General features: G+C 42.4%; 1 protein-coding gene across 2 annotated transcripts in view; it reads left to right on the forward strand.

The window, feature by feature from the left end:
* ACSL5 (acyl-CoA synthetase long chain family member 5) overlaps positions 1-15,054 on the forward strand; it is a 42,585-nt gene that overhangs the window by 15,402 nt on the left and 12,129 nt on the right. For both annotated transcript variants that reach the window (XM_028481584.2, XM_007120874.4), the window contains exons 2-11: positions 346-530; positions 4,143-4,248; positions 9,213-9,277; positions 9,397-9,498; positions 11,108-11,207; positions 12,515-12,693; positions 13,471-13,503; positions 13,592-13,643; positions 14,446-14,519; positions 14,844-14,921. In XM_028481584.2, the coding sequence (XP_028337385.1) occupies positions 375-530; positions 4,143-4,248; positions 9,213-9,277; positions 9,397-9,498; positions 11,108-11,207; positions 12,515-12,693; positions 13,471-13,503; positions 13,592-13,643; positions 14,446-14,519; positions 14,844-14,921 (945 nt within the window). In that variant the 5' untranslated portion in view covers positions 346-374. The remainder of the gene's footprint in view (positions 1-345; positions 531-4,142; positions 4,249-9,212; positions 9,278-9,396; positions 9,499-11,107; positions 11,208-12,514; positions 12,694-13,470; positions 13,504-13,591; positions 13,644-14,445; positions 14,520-14,843; positions 14,922-15,054) is intronic.

A 15,054-nucleotide genomic window follows, 5' to 3' on the forward strand; every position in this document is an offset into this window, starting at 1 on the left:
TTCTAGGCTTTGTCAGTCAAAAAATTAAAGGGTAGTCCTTTCTCAGAATTGTCTGGGAAATGATTAACCTGTTTCCTTTGATCCTTTCCGCCTTGTGGGAGGACAGTCAAGTAGCAAGGGTAGAGAATGCATTCTACTATTCTTGACAATGTTAAGGTAAACAGTGGGAGAAATTCAGCTGCTAAAGTGGTCCAACCCTGGCTATTTGGAGGGCTAGAAGCTGTGTGTGTGTGTGTGTGTGTGTGTGTGTGTGTGTGTGTGTGTTCCTTCTGTAAACATAGAGCTATTGAGTAAAAATATAGGGCCATTTCCTCTAACTTTTTCTTTCCTTCTTTTTTTTTTTAGGCCTGAATTTCCTGCTTCTATTCACAAAAATGCTTTTTATCTTTAACTTCTTGTTTTCCCCACTTCCAACTCCGGCACTGATCTGCATCCTGACCTTTGGAGCCGCCGTATTCCTGTGGCTGATTAACAGACCTCAGCCCGTGTTGCCTCTTGTTGATCTGGACAAGCAATCGGTGGGACTCGAGGTAACTTACCTGGCACCTTTTCAGTTTGTCAAACTTGATCAAGCACAAACTAATTCAAGACGTGAGGATCACTGGTGAAGGAGACTTGGCGGGGTGGGGCGGGGGGGAGGCGGGTAGTATGGGAAAATAAGCCTTTTTGGTTAGCAAATCAACTCAAAATCTATAAGTCAAAATTTCTAGTCATGGCATATTTTCCTTTGTAATAAAAATGAAATCACAGCTTTTACTGGTTTTATGATGCCAGTAATCTAGATCTGGGGTTGGCAAACTACAGTCTGCAGGCAAAATCCACCCTTTTCTGTGTGAGTAGCAAGCTAAGAAGGTTTTTTATATTTTTCAAGGGCTATGTACAAAATATTAAAAAGAGTGATAGATCATATGTGTTCCACGAAGCCTAAAGCATTTACAAAGCCCTTTACAGAAAAAGTTTGCTGACCCACGATCTAGATGAGGAAGTCAGTACTTTGGGGACAGGAGAAAGATTTTCATCAAGACACCCAGTGTCTGAGAATAGTAAAGAAGTTATTGAGTTAAATACCAGCTTTGAGTTAATGTTCCCTCTTAAAACGACAGCCATTGAACTGGGCTTTCCCCCTCCATTCCCTGACTTTTCAGCAAATCACACCGCCTCCTATATCTCTGAGCTAAGGGAAAGCTCCAAGAATTTTCTCTCATGATTTTTCATCTTCAACCCTTTTCACAGAAAAAAGCATTCCTGTTCCTTTGTAAAGCTAACCCCTTCTGATCTTTTTACAAACTCTGTTCTTCTACTGGGGAATCTTACTCCAAGTGGCCTCCACTCTCCGCCCGCCTCCCTTTTATTTGGAAGATTTTCAGCAGCATCTTCCTGTCCTGCTGATCTGCTGATTCAGGCCGCCATCTCCTTTCAGTCCTCCCTTCTCCCCGGAGTCTTTAAGAGCAGTCCATTTGTTGACTCCCTCTTCTCAACTTCAACTCACTGAAATCTGACCTTTATCACTACCATCTCCCCAGACTTCTCTGCATCACTCATAATCGAACTTCTGAATTCAGTGATTCTTCAGCCTCTTCCTTTCAATTGACTTGACACTTCTTCTTTCCTAAAACTTCTACTTTTGCCTTTCATCGTATCCTTCAATGAGATTTTCTTCCTAAGAAAGAAAGATTTCTTTCTTTGTCACTTAAGTTCTTTCCTCTCCTCATCTTACAGTGTCGGTCTCACCATCTCTTGATTCCTCTAACGCAGGGGTTGGCAAACATGTTCTGTGAAGGCCAGACAGTGAAGAGTTTAGGCTTTGCAGACCACGTGGGTTGTGTTGCAACTACTCAACTCTGCCGTTATAGCGTGAAAGCACAGAAAATATGTAAATGAATGCACATGACTGTGCTCCAATAAAATTTTATTTTAACAGTGACAAGCTATGTTTGGCCCCAGATTATAGTCTGCCGATCCCTGCTTTCAACCCTCACTTCTTTTTTTTTTTTTTTTTGCGGTACGCGGGCCTCTCACTGCTGTGGCCTCTCCCGTTGCGGAGCATAGGCTCCGGACGCGCAGGCTCGGCGGCCACGGCTCACGGGCCCAGCCGCTCCGCGGCCTGTGGGATCCTCCCGGACCGGGGCACGAACCCGTGTCCCCTGCATCGGCAGGCGGACTCTCAACCACTGCGCCACCAGGGAAGCCCAATCGTCACTTCTTTTGAGAAGACCCCTCCTCTTCTATGACATGAATATGTACCTAAAAGTCTACGACGCCCAAATCTGACTTTCTACTTCTGTCCTCTCCTGTGAGTTCCAGTCCATCTCAGTGACACTCAAGTACCTCAGGCTCCACACATCTTTGTACTGCATGTCTTCTCCCTTAGAAACACACGCACGCACACGCACGCACGCACACACGCCCGCACCCTTTCCCGCTTCCCCTCCTGCTCTCAGTTAAATGCATCTCTTCTTACCCAATTGCTTAAAGTTGAGTTGAATCATCTTTCGTTCTTCCTCCTTCCTCAATCCATCTATGTAAGTAGACAGCAAGACCCCATCTTTCTTTTCTAGAAAAAGAACTTCATTTCTTTTTTTTTTTAATTTATTTTTTTAATTGTTTTTTTTTTTGGCTGCGTTGGGTCTTCGTTGGTGTGTGCAGTCTTTCTCTAGTTGCAGCAAGCGGGGGCTACTCTTCGTTGTGGTGCACGGGCTTCTCATTGCGGTGGCATCTCTTGTCGCGGAGCACGGGCTCTAGGTGCGTGGGCTCAGTAGTTGTGGCATGTGGGCTCTAGGGCACAGGCTCAGTAGTTGTGGCGCATGGGCTTAGTTGCTCTGCGGCATGTGGGATCTTCCCGGATCAGGGCTCGAACCCATGGGCCCTGCATTGGCAGGCAGATTCTTAACCACTGCATCACCAGGGAAGTCCCCAAAGAACTTTATTTCTGATGTCTTGACTTAATGTGACATCTGATGGAAATCTCCTGATGCTCCAGATTAAGTCAGATCTCTTGTTATAGCCTCATGGATTACCTTGTACTTTTATAGCCCTTATCTTGGTAGTAATTTACAGTTTTGAATGCTTATTTAATTGATGCCTATGCTTCTCTAAACTAACTTTCATGAGGGTTGAACCATGCCTATAGCTCTTACTGCAGCTCCAGGATCTAGATTAGGGCCTGATCCTGTAGTTCCGCTGACATTTCTAGACAAATCCCTAGCTACTCCCTCTTTCTCAAATACCCTGTTCTCGAGCTGCCCACCAGAATCTTCAGTGTGCTTTCTTGCCTCTGTACCTTCTTTTTTTAATTTTAGCTGAAGTATAGTTGATTTATAATACTGTGTTAGTTTCAGGTGTACAGCATAGTGTTTTTTGGTTTATTTTGCAGATGATATTCCATTATAGGTTATTATAAGACACTGTATAACTCCCTGTGCTATACAGTAAATCCTTGTTGCTTCCTCTGTGCCTTTATTCAGGCTATTCCTTCACTTTGAACTATCCTCCTTTCCCTCTGCTCTATGAAACCACATCATTTTGGTAAATGCTTACTTATCTTCAAAGTCTCTATTGAAATATTATTTCTTCTCTGTAGCCTTTCTACTTGATACAGAATTGTTCACTTCATTCATCTCCCAAAACAGTTATTACAGTATGTACATCACAGTATTATATTTGCATGTTTTTCCCTTCTCACCCTACCCCAGCTCCAAAATCTCTCATTTATGGGGTGCTCATGGGCAGTAATTTTGTCTTAACTCACTTTGCATCTACAGTAGTTGCCCAGTGACTGGAACATAGTATGCATTTGATGGATGTTTAAACTTAACATGATTTTTTTAAAAAGGTATAATATTATCTCTTTTGTGTGTGTGTGTGTGTGTGTGTGTGTGTGTGCGCGCGCGCGCACGCACGTGTGTGTATGCCTAGGGAGGTGGGGGGAGATTGCCAAAAACATAACTGTGACAATCTTTGGATTTCTCTGATTTGAAGACACCACAATTTTGAGATTTAAAAAATTGATTGATTGAGTACTCAAAGGGTCATCACTGTGACCTCAATAGTCAGTGTTTATGTTCTTTTCAATTCAATCCATAAGGGTTTGGAAAGGGTGGGGAAAGACTCAGTCTTAACCTAAACTTGGTCTTGTGTCTTAGGGAGGAGCACGGAGAGGTCCTTGCCAGGACAATGACCTAATACGTTACTACTTCTCAGATGCCAAGACGATGTATGAAGTTTTCCAAAGAGGAATTGCTGTGTCTGGTAAGCCTGGACGTCTCACCTTGCCTGTAAGACCAAGGTGGGGTCCTGTTCCATACCTCTCCTTCCCAGTCTCACTTCTAAAACTCTAGCTGTTTAAATGTGGTGGTCCAAGAAGAATCACAAATACAGCGTGGAAGGGACGTGAGCGCAGTATCAGGATGGGTGCTGTAAACTGTCTAGTAGGACAGACTTGGGTTTGAAGCCCAGTTCTTCTATTTCCAGCTGTGTAACTTTACATAAACCACTTTGCCTCTCTGAATCTGTTTCTCACTTAACACAAGGAGAACTTCCTGGCCAAGTTGTTGTTAAAGAGTTAACAGTAGGAAAGTATTTTGATTAATTCACTAATACATTATATTTGTTTAGGAACATGCTTTTCATAAATGCAATTCCCTGCATTATAGAATCTGAGCCAGAATTAGTATTCAGGCCTCCTGACTTCTTACCTTGCCCTTGCCCCCCAGTGCCATACTGCTGGCCCATGCTGCTGGTCATAGTATCACAGAAGGTAATTATCTTTTGGACTTTCTTAGAAACATCACCACATGACCTTTGGTAGGGTCATTTGGAAAATATCAAGGCTCAGTAATTCTATCTTGTATCATTGAACATGATGCTAGGTACACTAGTTTCCTTTCAATATCTACTGGCTTATAACTCTCCCTATAACTTTTTTCTTTTGGGTGATATTCAGTCCAGGCGGAGGTTTACCTCTGTGACTTCTTCTCATCCCTTCCCTTCTGCCTTTTAATTATGACTACGACAATATTTAATAGTCGAGTGCTAACCAGCCTATCGTGTTGCACGGATATCATCTACTTTATCTTCCCTACATCACAGGGATTAGTTACTATCACCCCCATTTTTATTTATTTTTATTTTTTAAATATTTGTTTGTTTGTTTTGGCTGAGCCTCATCTTAGTTGCCACATCGTTGTTTGTTTGGGTTTTCTTTGGTTTCTTTTGGCTGCGTTGGGTCTTTGCTGCTGCGCACGGGTTTTCTCTAGTTGTGGCGAGTGGGGGCTACTCTTTGTTGTGGTGCATGGGCTTCTCATTGTAGTGGCTTCTCTTGTTGCGAAGCACAGGCTATAGGCATGCAGGCTTCAGTAGTTGTGGCACACGGGCTCAGTAGTTGTGGCGCACAGGCGTAGTTGCTCCACGGCATGTGGGATCTTCCTGGACCAGGGATGGAATCCGTGTCCCCTGCATTGGCAGGCGGATTCTTAACCACTGCGCCACCAGGGAAGTCCCTCACCCCCATTTTTTAAAGCGAGGAAATGGAGACTCTGAGATTCAGGAACATTTCAAAGGAGACAGAACTAGAAAATGTTGACACTGATACTGAAATCTAAATCTGTCTGTCTGGCTAGATTATTCTATTTTACGTCAGCTCTTAAGTGTTTTATAAAAGTTGTTGTACCTCCAGACAATGAAAGGTTTTTGTAAAGAAAACTTCTATCTGAAGTCTCTGAAGGGGACTGTACTTACTATTTCTGGCTCCAAATTAGTACTGATTTAGACTTCCAGGCAAATAACAAATACAAACCAATGCAACCATTAGTTTTATTTATTTGACAACTTAAGATAGTATATAGCTAATACAATAGACTTTCCTTTGGGATTTTCCATTTTTTGAAGTTTTCTTCACTGAACATGTGTTGTTATTGTAACTAGAAACAAGTCATTGAGCATGTAATATGTGGCACATAACACTGCTTCATTTAGAAATTTTATTTCAATACTCAATTAAAACTAAACAGATAAAGTTAAAATGGCTTCTCATGTAAGTAGGCTTGAAAAATCCAGCCTGGCTATTTCCATAGAAAAATGACACGTCTGTTTACAACTGGGATTGAATACATCAGCCCTAACCTCTATCTTTAACCCCTACCCAGTAGATGATCCATGTTGAGAATCACCTGCAGATAATGTTTAAAATATAGATCCTCTGGCTCCACCGTGTTGTTTTTTTAAATTTAATTTTATTTATTTATTTTTGGCTGTGTTGGGTCTTCGTTGCTGAGCGTGGGCTTTCTCTGGTTGGGGCGAGCAGGGGCTACTCTTCGTTGCAGTGCACGGGCTTCTCATTGCGGTGGCTTCTCTCGTTGTGGAGCTCGGGCTCTAGGCACGCGGGCTTCAGTAGTTGTGGCTCACGGGCTTAGTTGCTCCGTGGCATGTGAGAACTTCCTGGACTAGGGATCGGACCCGTGTCCCCTGCATTGGCAGGCGGATTCTCAACCACTGTGCCACCAGAGAAGCCCTCCACTGTGTTTTACTGAATTAGAATTCCAGATAGTTTGACCTAAGAATGTGAGTTTTTAACAAAGCTTTCCAGGGATTCTGCATGCCGGAGTTTCAACTCTACCCAGCTTTGGGACCCAGTTTTGCTGAGAAGTTGTTAATGGGTGGATTCTTTTTAGATGGCCACATCTTAGAACAGAAGATCTAAGTTGCTTAAGTTAATCAAAGGCTAGGCTGTTGCCTGGTCAGGACTTTGGATAATCAGACTGAAGCTGATTAGGGCACAGAGTTTAATGAAACCCCAGCTGGTGCCCCTTTGGGCCAATTATTTGACTTGTTCCTTGGTCATGGGCCTCTGCTAGTATTTTCATCAACAGGGAAGTGATAAAGAGATGCAATATAGTTTTTCCCACCTTCATCATCTCTGCCACTTACTGAGTGAGCTTGAAGCTGTCCAGCCCTTCATGATTCTCGGTACCATGGGGCTAACAGTAGTTATTGGGAAGACCCAATGAGTTAAAATGCCTGGCACAGAGCAAGCTAGGTACCCTAAATGGTACTTATCACTGGTGATTCATGTCAGTACAAACAATCCCGTTGGTAGAGCAGCAGTGGCACACACTCTAGGCTGGAGCAGTGGCTGTGAACTCTAAAGCAGGACTTGCCTGGCTTCAGGGAAAGTCTCAGTCTGAGACTTGACTTCTTGAGCGTTCATGCAGCTGTTTCAGCAGAAAGAAAAAGGACTAACGTTTCCTGTGGACAGTCTCCACATTCATTTTTTTAAAAAAAATATCTCTTTAATCAGAGTGGCTATCTCTTTCCTGCTTTCTTTCCTTTTTCCTCTGTCACTTAGTCTGGAAGTTCACTTATTTACCTCTGAATTCCTAGTAACCTTTTCTTTGAATGCTTCCTTTGGGCTAGACCTGAATTCCTCTCGGCAATTTGACTAAATCCTCTATGTAAAATTTCCTTCTCTTCTGCTTTTCTATTTATAACTCAGTCTCATTCTGGCTTAGATGTGGGGTCTTCTTGACCAGTTAGAGTTGTTCCTTAGCCTAACAAATATCATGACTTTCGTGGCTTCTGTGGCTGCAATTACTATTTACTCTAGTAAGTGGATGTTCCCAGACTTATTGTAATTTTAAATAAGGCTGAGTAGTTTCAATGTTCGGAAGTGTAATTCTTCTATTGTCAAATGTAAGACAATAAATATAAGTTGTAAAAATGTTGATGGCCAATGTGTGTGTACATGTGTACTCCTGTATGTACTCGTATGTGTGTGTGTTCTTGCAGTTCTTTATGAGTCTCAGTATCTCAGAAGACACGCTCACACAAATGGGCAAAGTACATTACCAGATAAAACTTAACAAACAAGGGGAAAGGTCCCACTTTAATAGCTGTTAAAGCAACCTAGACTAAAGCAATAACTTTCTAAAAATTTTTTTATTTTATTCATTTATTTATTTATTTTTGGCTGCTTCGGGTCTTAGTTGTGGCCCATGGGCTCTTTTCGTTGCGGCGCCTGGGTGTCTCTCTAGTTGTGCAGGTTTTCTCTTCTCTAGTTGTGGTGCACGGGCTCCAGGGCACGTGGGCTCTCTAGTTGTGGCACACGGGCTTAGTTGCCCCACGGTATGTGGGATCTTAGTTCCCTGACCAGGGATCGAACCCACCTCCCCTGCATTGCAGGACAGATTCTTTACCACTGCACCTCCAGGGAAGTCCCTAAAGCAACAACTTTTAAAACCTATTTAACCAGAAGACATATTAAAAAGAGACTATTTAGTGTCTATGATTTGATATATTGCTGGTTGGAGAAAAGCAAATTGTCACAGCTGCTTCACCAAGCAATGTGGTGCCAGGTATCAAAAACCTGAGCCGTCTGACCAACCATCCTCACTCCCAGCCACTGACACCCTTCCCAACACAGTTATTTCATTTAAAATACTCTATTCTAAGAAAATTTTCTAACTTTGAAATGATCAATTGGAAAATATGCATCATACCATTACCATTACCAAGATTGAGGTGTCAATCTTGGAAACAATCTCAATGCCCATAATGAGATAAATTCAGCTATACAGTAGAACCCTTCATTACTTGGCCATAATAAGGCCATTGAAATCTCTACAGAGAAGAAATAATAACAGAGGAATATTTATATCAAACGGGGGAAGGAAGCAGGATACCAAAATATACATGTGGAATGAATATAACCCTGTAGAACTATCAAAGGAAGTATGAAAGAAAATATCAGCCTTAATAATGGTGTTTATGTGATGAGATTATTGATGACTTGTATTTTGATTTTTTTTCTAAATTTTTATGAACATATATTTCTTTCATTGTAGGGAAGCTCAATCCAAGATTATCTGATATAGTCTATTAGTGTTTACTTGTGGGCTTTTGTTTGTTCACGTCATATGGGCTAGTCCATACTCATGGCTTTCCCCAAATACCTGTTACCATGGAGGTCACACATTCCAACATGGAACCACCCTTGTTTTGTAGCATTTCCCAAGTGTTTCAAGTGTAGTTTGCAAGGCTCCCTCTGCCTTTGAGAACTTAGTACTTACTGCGTTTGAATTTCCTTGGCACATAAGAGAAGCTCACATCTTTACTGGATTTATCCTTTGTGTCTTGTCTCTTCCTAACCCTCCTTTAACCTTCTCTGGTCCAAAGAATTTGCAACTGGAGCTGATTTTCATTTAATGTTGTGTTTTTAGACAATGGGCCTTGCTTGGGATATAGAAAACCAAACCAGCCCTACAGATGGCTATCCTACCAACAGGTAAGTCAGGCCCATGATTTTGGATAAATTCTTTTGCTTGTGTGGTATCCTGAGCTAATATGATCCCTTTGGGGTCTTGACTGCTTTTTTTTCTCTCTCTTTACCTCTCTCACTTGTAGGTGTCTGATCGAGCAGAGTACCTGGGCTCCTATCTCTTGCAAAAAGGATGTAAGCCGTCACAAGAACACTTTGTTGGCATCTTTGCTCAGAATAGGCCAGAGGTAACCATGTTGAAATTAACTCAAGGAAATGAGTCAGGGCTACGTCTAAAGACTTTAAACCCTACCCCAAATCCAGCACTCTGACACTTGCTGATGACTTATCAAAGCTGTTTAAAGACCTCAGATTCTTTAAGTATTGTTCCACTTAAAAGTTACAGTGCAGGACCTCTTTAATCCTGGTTGAATGTCTAGTGCTATTTGTTAGGTGACTGGACTTCTCTTACATGTCTCCCATTGTGTGTCATTTTAAGTCAGTCTGTTGTATGAAGAAAATAAGGAAGCTATGAAGGACTGGCAGGTAAGAGCTTGAGGATGATGTGGAAAGGGGTGAGTTTGTACTAGAATTGGAACTTGCACATTGTACATGAACTAGCAACCAAGGCATCCATTGCTACTGAGACCAGCTGTAGCCATCTTTCCACAGTGAGTTGGACTTTAGACATTAAGAGGATTGGAATTAAGCTTATCTTCAAGTTCAAGTTAAGTCATTAGACCCAATATCCTCAGAGAAAGCCTTTGTATGTTTCAGAAGAGTTGGATGACATGTGCTAACCCAAGCCAGTTGCTTAACTAAAAATCCAAGAGGGCCCTGGCTGCACTTTTAGATGCATCTACATACTTCATCTTCATTACACCCAGCCTCAGTAAGAAGAGATATCCTTGACTCTAGTTCAGGAACTTAACACCAAACCTAGTATCTTAATCTACTAGGGCTTCCATAACAAAATACCACAGACTGATGACTTAAACAACAGAAATTAATTTTCTCACAGTTCTGGAGCTTGGAAGTTCAAGATCAAGGTGTCAGCAGGTTTGGTTTCTCCTGAGGCCTCTCTTCTTGGCTTGCAGACGGCTGCCTTCTTGCTGTGTCCTCACATGACCTTTTCTCTGCCATCCCCTGTGTTTCTTTCTCTTCTTATAAGGACAACAGTTATATTGGATCAGGGCCCCATCCTTATGACCTCATTTAACCTTAGTTACCTCCTTAAAGGAGCTATCTACAAAAACAATTGCAATGGGGTCAGGGCTTCAAGATGAATTTTAGGGGGAACACAATTCAGTTCATAAGGCCTAGACTGACATTCAAGGTCCACCATTAGCAGATTCCGGCCCACCTTTCCAATTCATTTCCTGTCACTTTTTATGCTTTCTGATGTGTACCTAGTGATGTCATGTGGTCCTGTCTTTGTTCATTCACTTCCTTCTTCCTTGAATACCTTCTCTGCCTCCATCTCCAGAACCAAATCTTACCTCTCCTTCAAAGTCCTGCCCAATTTCCATCACTTTTCCCAAAGCAGTCCCAGATAGCCTACCCCACCCCTGAGTGTGACTCTACCTCAAGACTCCCTAATGCTTTCCATAACACTTATGGATAGAACTTATTACACTCTCCCTTTGTTTTATAGTTGTCTCTGCACCTATCGTATCTTCTTTATTTAATTATATTTTATAGCATCAGCAGTGGCAGTCCCTAGGGCATTACAAAAAAGGTGATTTTTTTTTTTTAACACAGAGCCACCAAATAAGCATTTGTTGACTAAATGACTGAATTAGTACATTTCCTTTTCAAAGCATAAGCTATTCCTTATTTGAACTTCTCTCCATACAGTGGGTCATCTCTGAGTTTGCTTGTTACACATACTCCATGGTAGCTGTCCCCCTGTATGACACCTTGGGAGAAGACGCCGTCATATACATTGTCAACAAGGGTAAAACTTTGCTGTTATGTTTTTTTTAACATCTTTATTGGAGTGTAATTGCTTGACAATGGTGTGTTAGTTTCTGCTGTATAACAAAGTGAATCAGCTATATGTATACATATATCTCCTCCCTCTTGTGTCTCCCTCCCACCCTCCCTATCCCACCCCTCTAGGTGGTCACAAAGCACTGAGCTGACCTCCCTGTGCTATGCGGCTGCTTCCCACTAGCTATTTTACATTTGGTAGTGTATATATGTCAATGCTACTCTCTCCGTCCCAGCTTATCCTTCCCCCTCCCCATGTCCTCAAGTCCATTCTCTACGTCTGCGTCTTTATTCCTGTTGCTATTACATTTTAACTTGATTCTTTCTTGATGCTGAGTAATTCCTCATTATCTGCTTTTGTTAGCAGACTTAGAATGCTGTGACCAGAAAAATGCTCAAGTCTCTCTTGTCCTGTAGTACCTATGATATAATTTACAGGGAAGTTACAAAAAGCCCATGAGGCAGGGATATAATCAGATAGAAGGTTCAATGAAATGCTTCAAGGTAGTGTAGTATGACAATATAGTTTAGCAATAAGACTATTTTTGCTGGCCACCCTGGATGAAAGGCCACAGAGTTAGTGAATAACTTTTTAATTGACTGTATCACTATGAAACTACTAGTTTAATTTCCTATTCTTATAAATCGAAGTCAGTATAGCTCACCAGCATGTACCAATGTCCATGCTGAGTCTGTGGACCAAATTACCACTGTTAGAGAAACAAGTTCAAGTTCAATGGGCAAATAAGACATATACTGGATATTACTTTCTGTCCCAGAACTAGTAGATTAAGTGAGTAGATCCATTTGAACTATAGACATAATCAGAAGGTTTCTCTTTGTGTACACAAGTATCAAAGCAAATGCCAACATTAAAAATCATCAATGCTTGTCTGCTAAAATCCCACTTGCCTCCTCCTCTCCCTTCCAATCCCTTCTCCCTCTCCCCTAGGTAAAACACATTGGCAAGACCACATCTACGTGATTCATACACGTTGTCTGTATTCTTAAGCAGAAGGAACTTTGTGGCTCCTCTAGAAACTAGAAACTGTTGAGCGCATGCAAGGAAATTAAATGCTTCTGTTTCAACTAAGCTTATTTATTATCAGTGGAATGTTTCAGATTTTATACATTATAAATCTGATTTCCAGACATAATCTCCTTTGGGGACCCAGTAGCTTTGAAATTTTCAAGAATCTCTTCCTCTTTGCAAGACAATCGGGTACACAGCAAAGCAGGAGGGTAACCCCCCGGCCCTATTTCTGCTTTCAGCTGATATCGCCACGGTGATCTGTGATACGCCCCAAAAGGCATTGGTCCTGATTAGGAATGTGGAAAAAGGCCTCACCCCGGGCCTGAAATTGATCATCCTCATGGATCCCTTTGAGGACGACCTGAAGAAGAGAGGGGAGAAATGTGGAGTTGAGATCTTATCCCTGTTTGATGCTGAGGTATGGGTCTGAAAGTCAGCTCACAGCTGGAAGGCTGGTCTGATGCTGTGGGCAACTTGAAGGACTCCTACACAAGGGAGCAAGCTGTTGTTCTCCGGGGTGGAAGGAGAAGAGTAAATTACACTCATGCTGTGAAGCTTTGGGAATCATTTCCCCAAGACAACTCAGAAACCATGCCAGTGGGTGAGGAAAGTCTGTGGCCAGTGTGCACAGACTTCCAAGTAGAGGATTTATAAATGCAGAGGCTAGGTGGCAGTTAAAGATATGGTCCTGGAGCCAGGCTTCCTAGGTTCACGTTCCAGCTCCACATCCATTAGTTAGGTGACCTTGGGCCAGTTGCTCCACATCTTCCTTTCCCCCTCTGTAAAATGAGGATGAAATAATTCTTACCTCACAGAGGAGCTGTAAAGAGTTATATGAGAGAATATAAAGTGCTCAGGACAGTAATATAAAGTGTAGTAAGCCTTGAAATGTTAACTGTTCATTTTATTCAAAATGATTTAGCAATGGTCCTAGAAGACTGAACCATAGGAGTCTGATGGGAAGTTTGGACATTTGGGATCTGCCTTCTTGAGTTGATATTCTAGAGAAAACTTATACTCTACCCCAAGGCTTCCATTGTACCTGAATGTTGCCTTCTGGGCCTGATCCAGGTTGGAATTTTGGTTGTATTCCCATAGAGGTGTTCTCAAGCAAAAGGGAAAGGGGGGGCTGTATTTGCCCTAAGTCTTCCCAACTCAACTAATGTCTTTCTTTCTTGGTTTCCTGTTCCTGCAGAATTTAGGCAAAGAGAACTACAAAAAACCCATGGTAAGTTTTCTTCTGCCCAAACTTGAGTCTTTCCATATTCAACTTTCAAAGCTCATGGCAGACTAAGCCCTTGTGCTTTCCTCTCCAGCCTCCTGCACCAGAAGATCTGAGCATCATTTGCTTCACCAGTGGGACCACAGGTCAGTGCCCAGGAAGTTGCCCCAGAGGCCCCTGGTCAGCCGAAAACATGGCTTGAGCCACTGACCACTAGTGGGCTGGTAAAAATACCCTACAATGAGCCCTATCCATAGGGGCTTATAATCTAAGATATCTGAGTACAGGTGCCTGCATAGAAAAACCTATGCATAAGCAAATAAATTTCACTGAACACGGTGGGAGGTGTTTACATGCTATGGAATTCAGGGCTCTTAAAGGTGGCATCAGAAAGTCAACTTTCTCCCCCAGCCCAGACTCTCTCAAGTTGACATCACTGGAGTGGTTTCACTCAATCAAGATAGCCCAGTGGTAGTTCTACACAGATCACTCCATGTCCTCTTTCTCCCCTGTATGTAGTTACCTAGCTATTAGAACTCAATAAATTTTAACGTGATCCACGATGATCTAGAAGTTATATCCTTTCCACTGTGCCCAGTTTATAAAGTGATGGCCAGGTAGTGTTGTTAGATCTGAAGTTTTCAACGTGAAAACAGCACAGGGAGGGGGGCGGGTGACTTGGGATTTTCTTTTTCACTGCGTTGCTGTCCGTGCCTGTGGCTATGCCCTGTGTGGTAGCACATGGCTAACACTGCTGTCAGAAGTAGAATCTGTGGAGGCATCAATCATTCAGAAGCAGAGTCATACGCCGTTCATAAAAAAAAAAAACACAGTGACAGAAGCTCTTGGCTCCCTGGAACAGAACCAATCGAATGTAGCTTCTCATTTCAATGCCAAAGGCTACCTATTCGCCATTTAACAGATCTTCCCACCTCTTGTTTCCTACAGGTGACCCCAAAGGAGCCATGTTAACCCATGAAAATATCGTTTCAAATGCTGCTGCTTTTCTCAAATGTGCGGAGGTCAGTCGTCAATTGAAAAGGAGGCCCTCATTAAAATGGGAATCTGTCATAAGATTTTAAAGTTAGAGGCGGCAGAGGGGGAAGAAACAGGTTGAAGGCCTGAGTGTGGACAAATACTGGTGCATCTTTGTCTAGAGTTTTGCTCTTTTAGGGTCACTGCAGATCTCTGCACTCAGTGCAGTTAGGGCACCGCTTAGAGTTGCACAGTGCACACCTGTACAGCTGTATGCAGCGGTCCTAGAAAGAAGGAGTGTTTAAATCTTCTTTGGAAGAGAAAGTTGGCATTAATCCAATGTTGTCTCCTTTCCATTTCCTGACCTATAGTATACTTTTGAGCCCAGTTCTGAGGACGTGACCATATCCTACCTCCCCTTGGCTCATATGTTTGAGAGGGTTGTACAGGTAAGGATCCTATATTCCTAGCAGGTATGTGAAAAGAGGGTCCTGACTTGCTAGTCCCACGTCTATTCCAAAGGCAGCTCTGCAACATTTACAATCCTTTCTCTAATGTGAAGGACATGGGCAGGGAGTTGGC

Source organism: Physeter macrocephalus, chromosome 20, assembly GCF_002837175.3.
Source record: "Physeter macrocephalus isolate SW-GA chromosome 20, ASM283717v5, whole genome shotgun sequence".
Taxonomy (NCBI): domain Eukaryota; kingdom Metazoa; phylum Chordata; class Mammalia; order Artiodactyla; family Physeteridae; genus Physeter; species Physeter macrocephalus.